The sequence below is a fragment of the Mustela erminea genome, chromosome 18 (assembly GCF_009829155.1).
Source record: "Mustela erminea isolate mMusErm1 chromosome 18, mMusErm1.Pri, whole genome shotgun sequence".
Taxonomy (NCBI): domain Eukaryota; kingdom Metazoa; phylum Chordata; class Mammalia; order Carnivora; family Mustelidae; genus Mustela; species Mustela erminea.
Window position 1 is genome coordinate 60,851,279 of NC_045631.1, and position 19,056 is coordinate 60,870,334.

Below are 19,056 nucleotides of genomic sequence, written 5' to 3' on the forward strand. Positions count from 1 at the left end.
AGAGAACACAAGCAGGGGGGAGGAGCAGAGGCAGAGGGACAAGCGGACACGCTGAGCAGGGAGCCCAGTGCAGGACTCGATCCCAGGACCCCGGGATCATGACCCAAGCCGAAGGTCGACGCTCTAACCGACTGAGCCACCCGGACGTCCCCGAATATCCTTGTTTTTAAAGAAACGCACACAGAAGGGTTTGGGGAAAGCGGCCGCTTGCTGGACTCCGTCTCCATCGGTTCCGATTAAAACGTGGAGCGCCAGCATCGGGGAGTCCGGCGAGAGCCACGGGAACTGCTTGTCCCATTCTCACTTCCTTCCTGTAAATCTGAACATCAGAACTACAAAGTAACAGCTAAGGACCTTCACAGTTAAACAGAGAAGCGGGCGGCCGCGGACGCAATGACAAGGCTGGGACCTGGGACCGTGGGACACAGGCTGGCGGCGCCGCGGGGAGTCCGCTTCGGCAGCTCGAGCGCAGGCCCCGGGGAGGGAGAGCGGACGCGATTCGTGCCTTCGGCCGCTGGAGCACAACCTTCATCCCATCCAACAAAGCCGACCAGTCCAACTCACGGCTGGGCGCGCTGCGCGCCGGGCACAGGACGCTCCGGCCGCCAGCGGTCCCAGGCGGCGCCCAGGGAGGCGCCGCGAAACCGTGAGAACGGCTATTCAATCCAGACTCTTCTTTCTTTCTTTTTTAAGGATAAGGAAGATAAAGAAAAAAATGCAGGCGAAACCACAGGGAGATACCTCTTTGCACCAGATGATGGCTGAGGTAGGTGGACGGGGCACACCGGCAACCTTGTGCTGGCCGGTGAGGGTGCGGGAGGGCGCAGCTGCCCACCGACCCCAACGCCCATCCTAGAGGCACGCGTTCTAGAAGACTGTGTGCACATGCCCAGCAGCCTGTGCCTGAAACAGCTCACGTGCCGGCCCACCGCGCAGCGCGGGAACAAAGCGTCAGTCCTCACCGGGTTCCGGCAAGACACTGAAGTGTGAATTCCCTGCTAGTGAGCGGGTCTACTTGGAAAGCACGACGCCAAGTGAGAGAAGCCAGAGACAGAGGGTCACGCGTGGTAGGATTCCCTTTATGCGCCATGTCCAGACCGGCGTGTGCCGGGACAAGGGGAGGAGTTGGGAGTCACTGCTAGTGGAGTTTCTTTTTGGGGCGATGAAAATATTCTGGAACTTGAATGAGCTGTTGGACTGTGACCCTGTGAATGTGGGAAAGTCACTGTAAAATTAAAATTCTACCTTCCAGGGACGCCTGGGTGGCTCAGTTGGTTAAGCAGCTGCCTTCGGCTCAGGTCATGATCCCAGCGTCCTGGGATCGAGTCCCACATCGGGCTCCTTGCTCCGCAGGGAGCCTGCTTCTCCCTCTGACTCTGCCTGCTACTCTGTCTGCCTGTGCTCGCTCTCACTCACTCTCTGACAAATAAATAAATAAAATCTTAAAAAAAAAAAAAATTCTACCTTCCAAATGGGTCAACTTTATGGTATGTCAATTCTATCTCACTAAAGCTGTCGTTTAAAAAAAGCCCAGTAGGAGCATCCTGGTGGCTCAGTGTAGAGCACGTGACTCTCAGGTCTCAGGGCTGTGAGTTCGAGCCCCATTGGAGGGTAGAGGGGACTAAAAAAATAATAAAATAAAAAGTACAATAAATAGGGGCACCTGGGTGGCTCAGTGGGTTAAGCCGCTGCCTTTGGCTCAGGTCATGATCTCAGGGTCCTGGGATCGAGCCCCGCATCGGGCTCTCTGCTCAGCAGGGAGCCTGCTTCCCTCTCTCTCTCTCTGCCTGCCTCTCCGTCTACTTGTGATTTCTGTCTGTCAAATAAATAAAATAAAATAAAATCTTAAAAAAAAAAAAAAAGTACAATAAATAGGGGCACCTGGGTGGCTCAGTAGGTTAAGCCTCTACCTTCGGTCATGGTCCCAGGGTCCTGGGATCCAGCCCCGCATCGGACTCTCCACTCAGCAGGGAGCCTGCTTCCTCCTCTCTCTCTGCCTGCCTCTCTGCCTACTTGTGATCTCTGCCTGTCAAATAAATAAATAAATAATCTTAAAAATAAAAAATACATAACTAGAACGCCTGCAGAACACGGGTCTGGAGAGCACTGGGAGGCGGTTCTGTTTGTACCGTCACCCTCTGTGCTGACTGAATGTGTTACGCTTCTCTTTTTCTTTTTCTTTTTTTTTTTTAAGATTTTATTTACTTGACAGAGAGCAAGAATACATAACAAGGGCAGAGGCAGAGGGGAATAAGGCTCCCGATGCGGGACTCGATCTCAGGACCCTGGGATCATGACCTGAGCCAAAGGCAGACATTTCACCGACTGGGCCACCCAGGCGCCCCTATTTTTAAAGTGACCTCTTCCTCCAACATAGGGCTCAAATCCATGACCCCAAGATCAAAAGTCACACACTCCGTCAATGGCTCCGGCCGGGCACCCTGATATCCAGTGTTTACCCCCCAGCCAGTCTGTCCCCCATCGGAGCAGATGTCTGAGGGCAGGGACTTCTGTCTTGCGCTCACTGCTGTGTCCCCAGCTCGTGAGGATGGCGCTTGGCACGCGGCAGGCACTCACATATTTGCCGTATGAGTAAATAAGTTTTCTTTAAGCTCAAAAATAGATCAGTTGACCAGGTTTCTGGGAGGATGAATGAGATCTGCACGGAAAGCCTGGCGGCGGGGGAGGCCCAGGCCCTCCACGGCTGTTTCTCGATTTCTGCAGCCCCGACTGGAGAGCGGCACGGAAAGCCTGGCGGCGAGGGAGGCCCAGGCCCTCCACGGCTGTTTCTCGATTTCTGCAGCCCCGACTGGAGAGCGGCACGGAAAGCCTGGCAGCGAGGGAGGCCCAGGCCCTCCACGGCTGTTTCTCGATTTCTGCAGCCCCGACTGGAGAGCGGCACGGAAAGCCTGGCGGCGGGGGAGGCCCAGGCCCTCCACGGCTGTTTCTCGATTTCTGCAGCCCCGACTGGAGAGCGGCACGGAAAGCCTGGCGGCGAGGGAGGCCCAGGCCCTCCACGGCTGTTTCTCGATTTCTGCAGCCCCGACTGGAGAGCGGCACGGAAAGCCTGGCAGCGAGGGAGGCCCAGGCCCTCCACGGCTGTTTCTCGATTTCTGCAGCCCCGACTGGAGAGCGGCGCCAAGTCTGCGTCCCCACAGTTAACTTCTGTCGTAGGTGTGAGACTGTATCACGATTTCTCACTTTTGTTTCCCGTGTCAGGCTCGCAGCTCCCTGAAGAACCAAACTCCTCACTCCGCAGACACGTGCGGACAGACAGAGGTGAGAGGGCCCCGAAGGCTGTCGGCGAAGGGCCGCCGCTGCTCATAGACTCTGGCTGCTGCCTGTTTCCTGCAGTCCGCAAGCAGAGAGGCCTGCCGCTTGTTCCAGAATGCTCAGTAACACACATCTTCGCTCAACTAACCAAGAGCCAAGGACACGCCGGCAGCTGGCCGGCTCCCCACTGCACGGGCCATCTGATGACAGGTCCGGCCCGGGGACTCTGAGTCCTGCAGCCAGTCCGCTGTTCCTCCCCGGGGCCGGCTTCCTGCTCAACGCGCAGAGCAACTCAGACAGGCCAGGCAGATCCCATACCCATTTCTGGGCCCAGCACTGAGCTTCTGTGTGGACCACCGGCCATGAAGAAGGCCGGTTAGCATCCACATTCGGGCTAAGGGGCAGCCAGTCCAGCCGGGTGGCTCTGAGGGGCACTGGCCAATGGCAGTTCAGTGTCTGAGCAAAAAATGTGTGGGAGAAAAACATGTAAAACCCCCAAGTTTTATTTCCTCTTTCACTCATTTAACTGGAATTTTGGGGCCGTTGCAGGGACACCTGGCACTGTTCTTTCGGTGACCAGTTGCCCAGCTTGCCTTGGATCACGGCCGCCGTCTCTGCACACAGCAGACCCCCTTCCCTCTCAGGAGCGTCCCTGCGTACACACGGTTACAGGCTCCTCCGAATCTTGGAAGTAGAACGAGGTTTCCTGGGGCGCCTGGGGGACTCCCTGGTTGGGTGTCTGCCTTCGGCTCATGTCATACTCCCCAGGTCCTGGGATGGAACACGCACCGGGCTCCCTGCTTAGCGGGGAGCCTGTCTCTCCCTCTGCCACTACCCCTGCTTGTGTTCCTTCTCTTGTGGTCTGTCAAATAAGTAAAATCTTAAAAAGAAGTAAGATGAGGTTTTCTGTCCCACAAATGAAGGAGTCAAGGCTCAAAGCCATCGAGGCTGCTCCCCACCTGTAGCGACGCAGGCAGCACCGACCCCCTCGGACTCGCTAAATTTCAGGGTCTTCTTATTCAGTCACCCCTCTCTACCCCATGGTCTCCCCAGCTCCTGCAATGTCACCCCCTTCAGTTTCTCCTGTCACTTTCCTGGGTCACGCCACTGACCACTGCTTTGCTAGTGTCTGCCTATCACCAGCTGCTAAACTGGCAACGTCCAGCGCTCAACACCCGTGGGACGTCGGTCGCGTCCCGGTGTCTCTGCCTGACTCCTAGATCCCACCCTGAGCGCCGCCCCTTCCCCCACTTTCCTCTTGGGCCTTTCTGGCCACACGTGGCACCTTCAGCCACGGCTCCAATGCCTCTGAGCCACCCCCCCCACCTCCCCGTCCTGATGGCCAGCAGCAGCAGCACCTATGGCCTCTGGCCCAGGCCTACCTTCCCCCTCCAGCAAGTGTGCTCTTCAAGCAGCCACCACCTCTCCCGCGGCCGTCTCCCTATCCAGCACGAGGCTGCTCCGCGGACACCGCCTCCCAGGGCCCCTCTGTGCCGGGGTCACGTGACCTCGACCCATCCTGCCCTCGAGGCCGCAGCAGCCAAGGCCAGGAATGTGCCAATCCCTCCCTGGGACACTGGGCTCCTCCAGGGCTGAGCCGGAGTGTGCCGGTCACCCTTCCATGCAGTGCCTGGTGTTAGCGGGCCGTTCAAGTGGCAGCAGCCGGCTGCGTAGCAACGGCGCCGGGACTGGCAGTCAAAGGCACCACGGCCAACGTGCGAGTCGACCCCGGAGCCACAGGAGCCACAGGGCACAGCCTGGCCGGTCCTTATCCGGCCACAGCAGCCCTCCCTGCCACGCAGCTCTGCTCTCCGCAGCCCCCGGCCTTCCCAGGGCTCTCTTCTCTGTGGAGGCCACTGCCCTCCAACCACCTGCTGCACCCGCAACTGTGCTCGGGGGGCCGCACAGCAGGGGCCCTTAGGTCTCACTGGCTTCCAGGCACAACTGCGCCCTGGGCACCAGCTCCCGAGAGGGAGGGAAGCCCTGAGGACCACCGCGTGGTCTCCTGACCCACCCTCCCAGGGCGGGGATCTCAGCCTCTCCCGAGCAGCATGTCTGAGCACGGGAGCAGAGGCAAGTGGCCAAGTGACATGGCCGGCCTGCCCTCTTCTGTCCCAGAGGGGGTCCAGGTGGGGCAGCTGCCGGCCCTCCCTTCCAGAGCTGTGTGCTCAAATGCGCCTCTGCCACAGCTCCCCTAGCGTTTCACCCAGGACACAATTAAGGGCACACTTTCCGGCTGGCTCCTGCTTCCATGGGAGAGACAAACAGGAAAGGGTTATGTTGCGAAGTCAGAACTGCGGATCCATGCTTCTGACAAGCAGAATTCCAGGAGGAGAGGAACAGCCTGGCCTGGTCGTGTGAAGTCTGGCGACAACACGGCGTCCCCGGGGCCCCCTCACGTCACACTGCAGGCGGTGGTGGTGGCTCTTCCCACGTCCTCCCGCCCACCCTATGGGAGAGGACGGGGCTAGGGCAGGCCGAGCAGAGAGCACGGCTGCTGGCGCCGGACGGGACCGCTCCCCGCACGCTCGGCCAGGCCCAGGGAAGGACTGCGACGCGGACGAGGCACCGCTCCAGTCCCACACGCATCTCTGCTTTATTATGGCAAAGGTGAAAACACCACCTTCCCACAATGCCAACCGGTAACATTTATCCCAAAAATAACTCAGTACAAAACACGGCTGTTTCAGATTAAAAAAAAAAACAAAAAAAAAAAAACAAAAAAACCAGAAAAACCCAAAACAAAACAAAACAAAAAAGGAAAGAAAAAAAAAAAAAACCTTTACATGAGTTTTTAAATCCTATCTGAAAACATAAAAGAAACAAATCCGTCCTTGGCCGCACAGCCCCAGTCCAGCGCCCCTCCCCGCCGGGGGCACAGAGGAGACGTCTGGGTCCTGCTCCACGCCAGGATCTGCCGCGCTTTAGCTGGTGTCCATCTGCAACACACACGCAAGTGCTCGCTCAGCGGCCGGCCCGCACCGCCCGCACCCCCAGCCCGGCCCGGGACTTACCCTCGCGTTATAAGCGTCCAGCTGGGCGTCCAGCTCCTCTGCAGAAAGCTGCTGCTTTGAACTCCGGCCAGTGCCTCTGCCCCTGCCCCGGCTTCCTCCGCGGGTGCCTCTCCGGGTGCCGCCGCCGCCACCAAAACCCCCGGAGCCGCGGTTTCTGGTCATCCCGCCTCTGTTCACGCTAGCGAGGAAGAGGGAGTCACTCTCCGGACGCGGAAAGGCCTGCGGGCCCACGCGGCGCCCCGGCCCCGGCGCTCACCTCTGTGCGGGTCTCCGCTGCGTGTCGATGTGTGACGTGACGAGCTGGATGTTCATGGGGCGGCCTGCGGCAGAGAACACAAGAGGCGCCCCGGTTAGAGGGCCCCGAGACGCGCCGACGGCGCCACGGCCGGGTCTCCACGCAAGCACCGGCAAGGGGCTGTGTGTGTCTCCGGTGCTCCCGACAAGGGGGGCGGCCGAGCGAGCCTGGCGGGAGAACGAGGTGCTGCCGGGACAGCCCCACCGAACCCGCCGCCTCGCTCCTCAGTCCAGGTGACGTGGGGGTCTGGTCAGGCGTCCGGGCGCTCGTGGGCGGAAAGGTGTGGGTGGCCTGGCGGAAGAAGAACCGGTACCTTTGCCTCTACGACTACAGCCCCGCACTCAGAGCTGTACTATGGCGGTTCTGAGAAGGCTTCACAGAAGTGAGTCTTCCGGAAGGAGCTGAGGAGGGGAGGGATGTAGCTCGCTGGATGGGGGTTCACAAGAGGTTGGTCCCGATGTGTGGGGCAGCATGAGAGGTGGCAGGATGGAAGAGAGAGACAAAGGGGCGAATGCAAAGTGTCCTCGGCCACAGGGGAAGGCACACTCCTGCACGGACAGCTGCCAGCCCCAGACCGCACAAACGAGACGCAGCCCCGCCATCATCCTGGGTCCAACCGCAGACGCACCATCCAGGGGGACCCCGTTGTATTGCTTCATAGCTTTCAGGGCGTCTGCCTTCCGTTCAAAGTGCACGTCGGCGGTTCCTAAACTGCGCCCGGAGCGGTCGTAGTGCACAGCCGCCTTCTTCAGGGTCCCGAATTCAGCGAAGAGCTCCTGGAGGCCGGGAAGAGCAGCTGTCAGCCAAGTGGCTTCCCTCTGGGTGGCCCAGGGCACTCCCCGGGCATGTGAGCTGCTCTGGGGTTGTTTCCCTGGGCGGCAGACACGTGGGGGGGCAGGGCAGTGGTAGGGAAGGGAGGGGCAGCCGGGACGGTAACTTCCCGGAGCAGCTGGGCCTGAGGGCTCCTGCCGGCGTGGGGACCTTACATCTGTCCCAGGATGCAGGTAAAGGACCACAGAGCCCACCAGTGAAGGGAACAAGACTAAGTTGCTATCTTCTCCAACAGAGGAAAACTGACAACACACCCAAGGACTGTGCCAAGAAACAGCAAAGGCCAAGATCACAGAGCAAGGGATGCTATCCGACATGTGGACATGTGGACCAGCTCACAGGGCCCGTTGATTCGGGAGCCCTGACCCAGCCCCTCCCCCAGGGCAGATTCTGGCTCACCTTTCCCTCTCCTCCTACTCAAGCCTGCCGCAAAGGCTGAAGTCAAGCGCTGCCATGGAAACTGCCCTGACCTCAGGCAGGCTGGGAGTTGGAGAGGGAACCCAGAGTGTGGGGCTACTCCGGCCGCAGGCACACAGCGGGAAGTGGAGTTCACCAAAAGCGGTTTCCAGTGGATGCCAGAAACCACCTTAAAAAAAGTGTTGAGACACCGTGAGTGCTCACCGGCCTTGCTCTGTCCTCCCACGGCAGTCAAACAAACAGCGGGGCTCCGGGAAACTGAACCCAGGAAGGCCCAGCACCCTGACCCAGCCATCTCTGGGACTGATCCCCAAGATGTCTTTACTTAATCAGAAAACAAGTAAATATGCCTTTAAAATCTACATGCCTTTGAAATTCAAACAAAAAACCCAAAGAACAAAAAATGCCCCCAAAAACAGAAAACAAAACAAAACAACAAAAAAAGAAAACAAAGAAAAAAAAGCTTCAAACAAAGCTGGGTTTGAGAATCATGGTGCTCAAAAGACCAGGGGAAGACCAAGGCCCGAGTCCCGTGAGACCCGGAGCTGGGGCTCGGGCACACCGAGCCCCCTTCTGCGCTCTGCACACTGACTGCCACAGAAGAAGATCCTTCTCCTCCCAACGACATTAGAACCAGGAGCAAATAAACAAAACGGACACCCTAAGTGCGGCCGCGACCCAGGGAAGGCGCACCCCGGGCCGGTCTCCCCCGCGGGGAACTGACCGCTCGGGCAGAGCGTCTTCGGGCGCAGGCGCATCGGCAGAGCAGCCGCTCCCCACGTTCAGCTGGGGCCGGCCTCCCCACACGCTGAGCTGCCGGCCGGACTGGCCCCTGCGGCCCGGCCCCTGCTCCGCACTCCTGCACCCCTTAGAGGGCCCGGGGGCTAGCCCTGCCGCCCCGGGGGGCTCTCGGTCCTCAGCCGGGCACATCCCGAACGGGACCAATCCGGCGAGGGCAACTGCTCACCGCGACACTCGCGCCCCTCACCTGAATGTCAGCGTCGGACACTCCGAAATCCAGGTTGGACACCAGCAGTTTCCCCCCCGTCTCGACGCCCGCGCCGCCCCCGAAGCCGCTGTCGAACAGGTCGTGCTGCCACTTGTCCGGAAGCTGTTTCGGCTGGAGGAGAGACGCGAGAGCAGACCCCGACCGTGAGCGTCTGTCCGGGTCCGGGGCTCCGGGGCTCCGGGGCTCCCGCGCTCCCGGGCAGGGCGGCGCACGGCCCGCGCGGAGACCCGCAGCTCGCCCCTTCCCGCCCACGCCGCGGCAGGCCGCAGCCGACCCGGCGGGACCCCACGCTCCCGCGGCGCCGCGGCTCCCTCCGACCCAGTTCCCGCCGCCCGCGCGGCCGCGCCCAGCGTCCGCTCGGCCGCCGCCGCCACGAGGCCCGGCGCCCAGCCGAGACAAAGGCCGGAGGGTCCCCGCCTCCCGGGCCCGGGCCCGCGCGACCTCCGCGCCCGGCCGGCGCCCGCGCCCACCGGCCCGCCGCGGCCTGCCGCGCTCCCCGCCGCGCGCCGCCCGGCCGGCCCGCTCCCCGCCGCGGGCCGCCGCCGCCGCCGCACTCACCCTGCTGTAGGGCGCCGGCCGGTTCCTGCCGCCGCCGCCCGCCGCGCCGCGGGCGATGGCCGGCCGGTTCCGGATGGGCCCGCCGCCGCGGTTCACTCGCGCGGCGGCCTGCGCCCCGCCGCCACGGCCGCCCTGGGAGCCGGCCCGGCCGCGGCCCCGGCCTCCGCCGCGGCCACCTCGCTGGCTCCGGTTCAGCTTAATGATGTCGTCCAGAGACATGTCCATTTTGTCGGCCATGGCGGGCGCGGAATCGGCCTTGGCTCGAGCCCGCGCGTCAGCACGCCGGCGCGTCACTTCCGGGGCCGCGCGGCGTCTTCCGGTGCCGAGGCCTTGGAGAGGCCGGGGATTGGCTGTGAGTGCAGGGCGGGGGCGGGGCGGCGCGTGCGCGCTAGGGAGCGAGTTGGGCGGGCGCTCCGGAAGGTGCCGGGCAGTGGCCGCGGTCGTTTTTATACCTTCCCGCGCGGGCGCTGCCAACGGAAGGCGGGCGGGGCAGCGCGCGGTCAGGCCGGCGGAGGTGCGAGAGCGCGGGGCGGAGCGCGGCCGTTGGGGCGGGACTGGCGCGCCGCCCCTCCCCCCTTTTCCCGCCCGTGCCTTGAACCCGCACGTCTGCCCCGCGCCCCGCCCTCTCCCCAGACGGAGCGCGCGCCCCGCCCGCCCCGCCGCGTCTCCCCGCGCCCCGCGCCCTCCCCCACCCGCCTTCCTCGCGCTTCACGCTCTCCCCGCGCCCCGGTGCCGCCCTGCACCCCCTCTTCCGCGCTCTGGTCCGGCGGTGGCGGCGGCGGCTCCCGACCAAAGGCCTTGCTGAGCAGGGCCGCAGGCCGAGCGGGCTGGGTGGGTTCCCCCGGGTGGTCAGCTGGGTCGGGGTCTCCCTGTGCCGCCTGGGCCGGCCGCGCCCCTCCGAGAAGCCCCGTGCGGCCCATCTCTGCAGGCACGGGTGGGAGCCCGCGCTGCGCTTCGAGGACGCCGGGCAGACCGTGCCGACCGTGTAGACATCCCTGCGGGTGTGGGAGCCTGGCTCGCCCTCCCAGGGGCGCCCGGGCCCTGCCCCCGCCGTCCTTGCGGACCAATGTGTGCTGGTCGGTCTGGGTTTCTCAGAGCTCTGGCCGCCGGTCCAGCCCCGAGCTGACCGTGGGGTTGGGTGACCCTCGGCTCAGAGGAGCGCCCCTTCGGTACCTAGATGCTGTAGCGGTGCAGACTGAGGTGCCGGGTGATCTCTTTCCCTCTGCCTGTAGGCTCCGCGGCCATGAAGGTGAAGATTAAGTGCTGGAACGGCGTGGCCACTTGGCTCTGGGTGGCCAACGACGAGAACTGTGGCATCTGCCGGATGGCCTTTAATGGCTGCTGCCCGGACTGTGAGTGTCCCCTGAATTCCCTCCCTCTTGAGCTTTGCCTGCTGGCCTGGCCGTGACCTCTCGCCAGAAATACCTGCACGGAGTGGCTGGGTTTTGGTGCCCCTTTCCTCAAGAAAAGTGGGCAGAAGAGAGCCAGGTGGTTTGGGCCCCTGTTTGTAGAAAGGCCCCATCAGAAGTTTTGTAAGAAAAAGCGGTGTCGCCTTGTAGCGTGGTGAGACTCGGCTGTGAAGTCTGAGGGGGAGAAAGACATGTTAGAACTGCGCGTCTCAAGATTCTCAAGCAAACAAAACCCGGAAGGTTGTAGGGGCTCCGCTCCCTCGCCCAGCACAGAGGATCACGGTGGGTAAGGGACCTTTCCACCGCTGCTCCGCGGTTCGGCGAGGATAACTCGGACGCCTGGTGCCACGTCCGCCGAGTCTCTAACCGGAACTCCAGCTTGTTACAGGCTGTCCCGTCCCATCGGACAGGACGTGATGATGAGTCCTTAGGGTCTCCCCCATTCCTAGTCCTTGCTGGGACTTGCCCAGGTGTCCGTAGGTGTCCCTTCACTGTGTGGTGTAAGCAGGATCCACAGTTGCTTGCTCCGCTCTGCCCTGGGTGTTCGGTGTTAGCACAGAACAGGCCCTTCCACCCGCACTCAGCTTTTTCAAGGCGTCTGACCTTTTAGCGAAGCTGTCTTGTTTCACGGAGTGCCCCCCACCAGGTTTTATCGGATTTCTTTTTTGTGCTGGTTTTTGATTCATTTTTGTTCCCGTTATGTTCTGTGAAGTAGAAACGCTTTGAATACATTTTTAAGTCAAAAACCAGTTTTTGCACCAGTGCATTTTGGTTTTAGCCAAACCCAAGTGAACTTAAACAGATGCAAGTTGACCCTTAGGGGCCAAGGGCAGTCCCAAGAGGAAAACAGGACATTGAAGTACTAAAGGGTCCCTGTCCCATGAATGACCAGGCCTTTTGTGTGGGGTGAGGTGAGGGGCCAGAATAACAATAGTGCTTTACTTCTTACAGTGAAATTCAGGTCATTGGATTTTTTTTTAAGGTTTTATTTATTTATTGGACAGACAGAGATCACAAGCAGGCAGAGAGGCAGGCAGAGAGAGAGAGGAGGAAGCAGGCTCCCCGCTGAGCAGAAAGCCCAATGCGGGGCTCTATCCCAGGACCCTGAGATCATGACCTGAGCCAAAGGCAGAGGCGTTAACTCACTGAGCCACCCAGGCGCCCCTACTTCAGATCACTCTTAAATGCGTCGCTAGCGACACAGCAAAGGCCGTGGGAGTCTTGGCGGGGGGCACAGACCTGCAGCTTCCTAAGCAGCAGACTCGAGTCTTCTGGAAAGAAGTCCTGGAGGGTACCGCCCTCGACTGGTTGTGGGGGAGAGAGCGGTCGGCAGAGACGCAGGGGTGCGGAGCCCAGCTGCTGCCGTGGTGGCAGGGCTTGTGGCTGGCATCTGCTTTTGCCGGTGGGCTCCGGTTTTGTGGGGGGGGATTTAGGGCATGATCTTCTGACCTGAGGTCAAGTTTGAGAGCCAGTCGTCCTGTACAAAGTGTCAAGCCTAGGTCCTGCCTGTGCGGATGAAGGGACGCTGGGGTTCTCTTGCTACAGTTGTGCGCTTGTGAGAAACCTGGGGTGACGGGCGCTGTGATAACCTGCCCCCAGCCCCAGAGGGCTTTGGGAGTAAAAGTCTTCTTGAGACATGTTTTTATGACAAAGGATTTGCGTCCAGACCGGAGTAAGCACTTGGGTGAGTCACCATCACTGTTCTGTGCTCCGCATGCCTCAGGCAGGCTGTCTGCTGGTGACGTTACTGGAAGTGGCTCCTGCCTCTGATGGCCGATGGCCGTGTGGCCTGGGTACTCCCCCATCAGTGGGCCCCCAGGGCATCCCCTGCCAGAGTATCCTGCCTTTGCAGGGGACTCTGATTCCAAGCTGAGTTCTCCTGGACCCAGGAAGGCCCTGGGCTTGGGGGGTGTCATGTCAGCCATCGCACCGAGTGGGCACTCCTGGCACAGGGTCCTCCCCCCGTACCCCCGACGGGTGGGGGAGCAGAGCGAGTACAGTAATTCTGTATTTGCCCCAGCGTATAATTTTCTAGTCGTTATGTTATCAATCAGGAAGGCAATGATGTTTCGTTATAAAAAGGATTTTTTTTAGAAGATTGAAAAACACCGCCCCAAACACGTGGATAAGAACGTACAGCGGCGGCCGTCCTGACTTGGTGGGCTGCAGGCGTGTGGGGCAGGGGCTGCTCGGGGTCAGGGAGCCGCGCACGCTCGGTAGACGTGGAAGGACACTGAAGAGCCCACATTGGCTGCTGACCTGGTGCCCGTCTGAACCACGGGGCTGCGCTCCTGCCCTCCGGAAGTGGCAGGCACCTCAGTGCACCATGTGCTCAGGCCTCTTGTCCAGAAGAGGGGTGACAGGGTGGCCGAGAGCACCGCCAGGTTCCTGGCCCCTCTGTTGGCGAGGGACGGGCCAAGTGGGACCGCCGCGTTGGCTGTGGTATTATTTCATGGGATCGAGCGTCCTGTGTTCGGTGTCGAGGAGGGATGGTGGTCACAGAAGTCCAGAGGCAGACCCTGTTCTGCGAGGAGCTCCCAGCATGGTCTAGGACGTGTGTAGACAGAGCTGCCGCGGGGACAGGCTGTCGGTCCCAGCCCTGGCTTGTCCGTCTTGTCCCTTGTGTTTGTGCATCAGTGACATCGGGTCTAGCTAGTGTTCCAAAGGTAGAGGACCCCCAGGGCAGCATGGCACCCCAGCAAGGGTAGAGGCAGCAAGCCACAGTGCCTCAGTGCCCATGGGGACCCTGACACACAGCCTGAGGGGGCCCGTTGTGCTCTGGTGGCACCCGGCTGTTTGATGGGATTTTCTTGCTTCTCAGAAATCAGAGGAGATCAGAGACCCCTTTTTCTTCTGATCACGGCAGTGTGGCTGTCCCCTGTACCCGTCCATGGAGGTGGCATTTCCACGCACGGGGAGTGCCAGCAGCAGGTGGCCTGACAGCGAGGCGGAAGGTAGCCGCGTGCTGACTCCCGGCTGCTGACGGGTCGGGCCGCCCACAGCCCTCCCTTGAAGCCTCCTGGGTCCCTGCCGTCTAGAGAGGAACTCCCAAGGCCCCAGCTCTCCTACGCCTAGTCAGAAGGAATAGTTCCCTGTTCAGAGGGGTGGCTCTTTGGTGGCGGCGGGGGGGTGGGGGTGTCCCTAGATAGATTCAGGCTATGACCTTGGTGTCCCAGGTGAAGTGGCAGAGCTACAGTGTGCCTGTAGACGGGCCTGGAACTTGGGAAGTGGGGACTGTGGGCTCGGCCCGCGCCCCCCCCGCAGCTGAGCACCCCCTCGCAGGGGAGGACAGAGTGAGGGCCGCACTTGCGGGCCTGTGTGTGTGTGTGTGTGCGCGTGCGTGTGTATGTGTGTGCACACCACACACTGTGCTCACGCTCCTGATTTCTGTCTTTCCTGAAACATGAGGTGTGTGAGGCCCTGCACACGGGCGCCGTTGGGCTGCTGGGGCTGGGCAGGTGCTGGACACCCAGGGGTCCCACGCCCCATCTCTGTCCGGTGCGTGGGCTGCCCTGTGTGACTGGCCTGGTGCTCTCACCCCCTCCCGCAGGCAAGGTGCCGGGCGACGACTGCCCCTTGGTATGGGGCCAGTGCTCGCACTGTTTCCACATGCACTGCATCCTCAAGTGGCTGAACGCGCAGCAGGTGCAGCAGCACTGCCCCATGTGCCGCCAGGAGTGGAAGTTCAAGGAGTGAGCCCCCCATCCCTGCCCAGGGCCGGCCGCGAGCTTCTCTGGCACCAGCCCCCTCCGGGCTGCGACACACCTGACTCGACTGGAGCTGCGTTTGTTTTCCTTCAAATGGTGACACTTTTATCCAATAAGTAAAACTCATTAAATTACCTGAACTTTGCTGGAGGCCTCTGTTGCCTGTTTTCTTGGTCCTGGCGCCGCCTCGCAGTGCGTTGATAGGAAATCTCAGGAGTAAACATCTCGATGCGATGCCGCCAAGGCTCTGAGTCACATCCCCAGGAGGAGCGGGAGCGTAGGATCAGCCAGAAGAGCCAGGGGCGAGAGTGGCTGGCTCTGGGGGCTTGAAAGGCCCCGGGGGTGCAGAGGCCCTGGGGTGTGCGTGTGTACCAACGGGAAATGGAACACCAGCGGCTCCGAGGCCCGGGGCCTGTCATTTGGCCTCTCACCTGCTCGAAGCTGGGGACCGCCTCGCAGACCAGTCTGGGATCCTGACTTGGCACAGCTGGCAGCTGCTGTGCCTTTCACTGAGAGGCTGTCCCTGAGCAGGGGCTGGTGGTCTCTCTCAGTCCCTCCTCCCTTATTTTGGCGGGAGGCCAGCTGGAGCGTCTGAGCAGTGACATACCCAGCGTAGGCCATGTTAAGGACATCTGTGTCCCAGGTGTCTGAGGTCCTCTACTTGGAGAACAGCCCATGGGAGGCTCCTCTGGGCACCTCTGTCAGTCCACAGCTCCAGGTTAGGGGTGGCCCCTGGGGACCATGGTCCCAGCCCTGGAAGTCTTGGCTGCTTCTGGACAGACTGCTGCAGGCCTCATGTCCCCATGAGCTGCAAGGAGTCACTCGGCACTGGCTCCTTCCGGTCCATTCTCAGGGAACAGCCCCTGCGGGTCACTGCCTTGTGCCTTGTGGGTGGCCGGCTGCTGAGTGCTCCGATGCTGCTTGTTCTCAGTCCCTGGGGGCAAGACCAGGGAGTGTCCTCGGGGGCTGGCCTCCTGCTTGGTCACCTCTGGGGCAGCCTGTTTCATGCCTGCATGTTGTACGCAGAGGGAAGGAAGCCCAGGGGACCATCCCCCTTCTCCAGGCCGGAGGTCACATGCCCTCTGTCCAGAAACCCAGCTGCCCGGGCCCCTGAGCTCGGGATCCGACCCGGGGAGGACACACCCAAAGGAAGACACATCGCATCCAGTTTGTTAGGGGAAGAAGAGGTGCCTGAGCAAGCCCCCTGGCCCAAGGCCTCTGGCCCCAGCACTTGGTGCCCCGCCCCCCACCCCAGGGCCTGGGCTCAGCCTCCTGGAAGCTCCCAGCAGTCCTGCAATCAAACAGTGCCCTGGGCAGCTACTGTGTATTCTTGAGACTTTGTGTCTACAATGTGTCAGGATCCAAGGAATCCCTGGGAGTTCACAGCCCTGTGGGAGTGGGCTGCCGCTCTGCAGAGGGCGGGTCCAGGCAGCATGGCCGGCCTCCACTGTCCCGGAGTTTCCAGACCTCACCCTGGCCTGCCCCCAGCCCACCTCCCCTGCCCGGGGTGGGGGGGTTTCTGCTGTGACCCATGACTCTGCCTGGGGCATCAGGTGCTGAGTGCAGCCTTGAAGGCTTTCCGGCCTTGCCCTTTGGGGTGGATGCTCTCATTCTCAGATGCACTGTCCATTTGCCTAAGGTCGCAGACCCTCCTGTAGGCTGTTCCCCCTACGCCGTTTGGACTCTTCCGTGTTTCCTGCCTCCAGCCTGGTCCTTGCAGGGCCTGCTTGGCCTCAAGCTGCACCTCAGCCTGCTCTCCGTCCCCCAGGTCGCAGAGGCTCCCACCGCCTGCCTTTGCAAACACTCCCCGGGCTTCCCCTCACCGCCCCCCACCTCCGGCCCTGCTCTCGCTCCCTGGTCTTCCCCCGTGAGCCAGTGAGGCGTTCTGCTTGCCCTCCTGCCAGCTCTGTTTCCCCATTTGGCTGTGGCTTGAGTTAGGGACTGAGTCATGGCCTGGTGAGCACAGATGTTCTGAGGGTGCCCACCCCGAGAGCAGAACTAGGTGGAAGAAGTCTCTGGGTTCGTGTCAGCTGTCCCTTGGTTTGGTTTCCAGAGGTCAGGCCTGGCCGCGTTGCCCACCTCTTCCTAAAGGACCCCACCAGTAGTGGCCCTATTAGATGTTTCCCCTGTGGGTGTGACACAGAAGGTGGCCCCCAAGCCCACCCAGACTTTGAAGTTCCCTTTGAGGGCTGGAGAAAGTGTCCCCGGGGCACAGATGTCTCTCTGCAGCCTCTAGGACCTCTGGGGGGAGGGGTAACTGCTAGGGCGCCCTAGGGGTCCTGGGGGCTGCTCAGTGCTGCCCAGCTTGTCCCCTGCTTGCACCGAGGCCGCATCCAGGCAGGACCACGGGACAGGGGGAAGGAGCAGGCGGCAGCGGGGAGGAGGAGGGCGTGGGATCCCGCACCGGAGGCTCGGCTTCTTGCTGCCTGAGGGGGGCCCGCCCCCGCGCCCCGCGCTGCTAATATAAGGCGGCGGCCGCCGCCGAGGCTCCGAGCCGCGCAGTCCGCCCGCCGCCTGCGTCCCCATGGCCCGGTCCGCGCCGCTGGTGGCCGCCGCCCTGGCGCTGTGCCTGCTGCTGGCGCCGCCGGGCCTCGCGTGGTACAGGCCGGCGGCCGGGCCCGGCTCCTACTCGGTGGGCCGCGCGGCGGGGCTGCTGTCCGGCTTCCGCAGGTCCCCCCACGCGCGCCGCTCCGAGCCCCCCGGGAGCGCGGGACCTCCGGGCCGGGCGAGCGCCGTCGCCGAGCCGCGCCCCCGCCTGCGGAGCCTCGTGAGTGGGGCCGGCGGGGCTTGGGGGGGACGGGGGCGGTCGGAGGTCAGGAGGGGGGCTGTGGTGCGCGGGGTAGCGGCGCGGGGGCCGCGGGGTCGGGCCGGGGCGGCCCCTCAGCCTCCTCCCGCCCCCAGGCCGCGTGTGTCAAGGACGTGTCCCCGAAACTGCGGAGCTGCACGCGGTTCCCCGACGGCCGCGCCACCGTCCAGTGCCAGGCGGACGTCTTCCTGTCGCTGCGCGCGGCCGCTTGTCGCAGCGCCTGAGCCTCCCCGGCCGGACCCCGCCCGGCGGCAGCGCAGACACCCCAGCGCCTCCCTGCACCCCCGCGCCCATCCGCTCCGCGAATAAAGGAGAAGCGCAGCTGAACTCCGAGTGGGGGCGGGTGGGGCGGGCCCCGCGGTCTGCAGACCCCAGTCCGCCGCCACTGTCTGCCCTGGGGGGGCAGCCCCCTCACCTCCCGCTGTGGTCCGCACAGCCCCGCGCGCCCCCGTGTCCTCCAGGAGGCAGCTCCATGTCTGCCCTGAGCACTGCCGCTGCCCGCCACCCCACCCAAGGGGGCCCCTGGCCTAGGACAGCCCCCCCCCCACCGCCTTGATTCTGGGGTTTCCTGAGGACAATGCTCTGCCTTTTAAGAGGCGCAACTCCTGCAGTCCCTCTTTTCTTGGTGTCCCCCCAAAACACAAAGTACTAGGCACAGGGCAGTGATTTGGGCTGTTGAAGGAGGGACTAGGCCAGGGAGGGGTGGGGCTGGGGGAGGCAGCCACACCTGCTGCTCCAGGACAAAGCCCCGCGCAGCCGCTCCTGAGGTGGGGAGCTCTGGACCCAGTCTTCACTCTGACCCACGGCCATGCCGGCAGTTCCCACAGCCACGACGGCCGAGACTCGGCAGTGAGGGATCACCGCGCACCGGCCGGACCTCCCTGCCCACGCTCAGGCTCGACTGCCTCCTCTACTTGGGGGCGTCTGGGTTCATTCCAGCTGCAGCCCCACTGAGGCAGACCTTGAGCTCCCTTCGTGGCACGTACTGGGGCCTCCAATACCCAGGGCCTCCTCCTCCCTGGGTTTGGGAGGGCAGAAAGGCACAATGAGGTTCAGCGCCTGCCTTGGGGGTGCTCGCCACCATGCCACCCTCCTCGGGGAGGCCGGTGGGGTTGGACCCCTCCGCCCCCCACTTAGAGGCTGTGGGAGGACCCACACACCCACTGGCCCGAATGACTGCATCTCTAGGGGCACTGACTTCGCAGAGCCCCAGGCCCTGAGCCTCCTCCAACTGTGTCCCCGTGTCCACGCGGGCTCCCTGGCTGCCGCAGTCCCCAGCTTAGAGGGGCCGCTCCCGGGTCCTCCCCCTTCGAGTCCGTGCAGGACTAGCGGCTCCCTCCTCGTGCCCCTGCTCCCAGGGCCCAGCTGCCCAGGGCTCCAGGAGTCTGAGTCTCGCCCTCCCTGAAGCTGGGGGCCTAGGGGCGGTGGGGGTCTAGGGAGGGCCTCGCGCCTCTCCGGCACCGGCGCAGCTTGGGGAGGAGGAGGCTGGCGGCTGCCCAGCGGGGAGCCGGGGTGGCTGAGCGCTCAGTCCCTTCCCTCCCGCCGCCTGCACGGCTCGGAGTTAGACTCGTGACTGGTTACGTCGGGAGGAAGAGGACAGACCCACCCGCCAAGCAGCGAAGGACGCCAGCCCTCCCATCTCCGCTCCCACGGGGCCAGGCCAAGGTGCCCGGCCTCACCCGGCTCCGCAGCTGAAGGACAGGTGCCCTTCCGGGGGGAGGGGCTGAAAAGACACCA

General features: G+C 62.8%; 3 protein-coding genes across 4 annotated transcripts; 2 read left to right on the plus strand and 1 right to left on the minus strand.

The window, feature by feature from the left end:
- Positions 1-5,845: 5,845 nt before the first annotated feature.
- ALYREF (Aly/REF export factor) lies at positions 5,846-9,699 on the minus strand. The gene is made up of 6 exons (XM_032322197.1): positions 9,398-9,699; positions 8,819-8,950; positions 7,211-7,358; positions 6,544-6,607; positions 6,288-6,465; positions 5,846-6,212 (listed from the first exon to the last, which is right to left on the minus strand). Exons 1-6 carry the CDS (start codon positions 9,632-9,634, stop codon positions 6,198-6,200), a joined length of 774 nt encoding a protein of 257 aa, XP_032178088.1. The 5' UTR covers positions 9,635-9,699; the 3' UTR covers positions 5,846-6,197.
- Positions 9,700-9,769: 70 nt separating this feature from the next.
- Positions 9,770-14,608, plus strand: ANAPC11 (anaphase promoting complex subunit 11). 2 transcript variants are annotated; one of them, XM_032322219.1, is made up of 3 exons: positions 9,770-9,911; positions 10,630-10,749; positions 14,357-14,608. In XM_032322219.1, exons 2-3 carry the CDS (start codon positions 10,641-10,643, stop codon positions 14,500-14,502), a joined length of 255 nt encoding a protein of 84 aa, XP_032178110.1. In that variant the 5' UTR covers positions 9,770-9,911; positions 10,630-10,640; the 3' UTR covers positions 14,503-14,608. The 2 variants fall into 2 exon arrangements, with proteins under 2 accessions (XP_032178110.1, XP_032178109.1); XM_032322218.1 differs by lacking the exon at positions 9,770-9,911 and adding an exon at positions 10,083-10,228.
- A 2,178-nt stretch (positions 14,609-16,786) lies between these two features.
- Positions 16,787-18,008, plus strand: NPB (neuropeptide B). The gene is made up of 2 exons (XM_032322217.1): positions 16,787-17,280; positions 17,415-18,008. Exons 1-2 carry the CDS (start codon positions 17,038-17,040, stop codon positions 17,541-17,543), a joined length of 372 nt encoding a protein of 123 aa, XP_032178108.1. The 5' UTR covers positions 16,787-17,037; the 3' UTR covers positions 17,544-18,008.
- Positions 18,009-19,056: the final 1,048 nt, after the last annotated feature.

Excerpts from the sequence above, each read along its gene's own strand:
- ALYREF (XM_032322197.1), bottom strand. The coding sequence starts at position 9,634 with ATGGCCGACAAAATGGACATGTCTCTGGACGACATCATTAAGCTGAAC. Across the intron at positions 8,951-9,397 it reads GGCCGGCGCCCTACAGCAGG|CCGAAACAGCTTCCGGACAA; the intron begins GTGAGTGCGGCG and ends TCTCTCCTCCAG. Across the intron at positions 6,466-6,543 it reads CAGCGGAGACCCGCACAGAG|CGTGAACAGAGGCGGGATGA; the intron begins GTGAGCGCCGGG and ends CTTCCTCGCTAG.
- ANAPC11 (XM_032322219.1), top strand. The coding sequence starts at position 10,641 with ATGAAGGTGAAGATTAAGTGCTGGAACGGCGTGGCCACTTGGCTCTGG. Across the intron at positions 10,750-14,356 it reads TAATGGCTGCTGCCCGGACT|GCAAGGTGCCGGGCGACGAC; the intron begins GTGAGTGTCCCC and ends CCCCTCCCGCAG.
- NPB (XM_032322217.1), top strand. The coding sequence starts at position 17,038 with ATGGCCCGGTCCGCGCCGCTGGTGGCCGCCGCCCTGGCGCTGTGCCTG. Across the intron at positions 17,281-17,414 it reads GCCCCCGCCTGCGGAGCCTC|GCCGCGTGTGTCAAGGACGT; the intron begins GTGAGTGGGGCC and ends TCCCGCCCCCAG.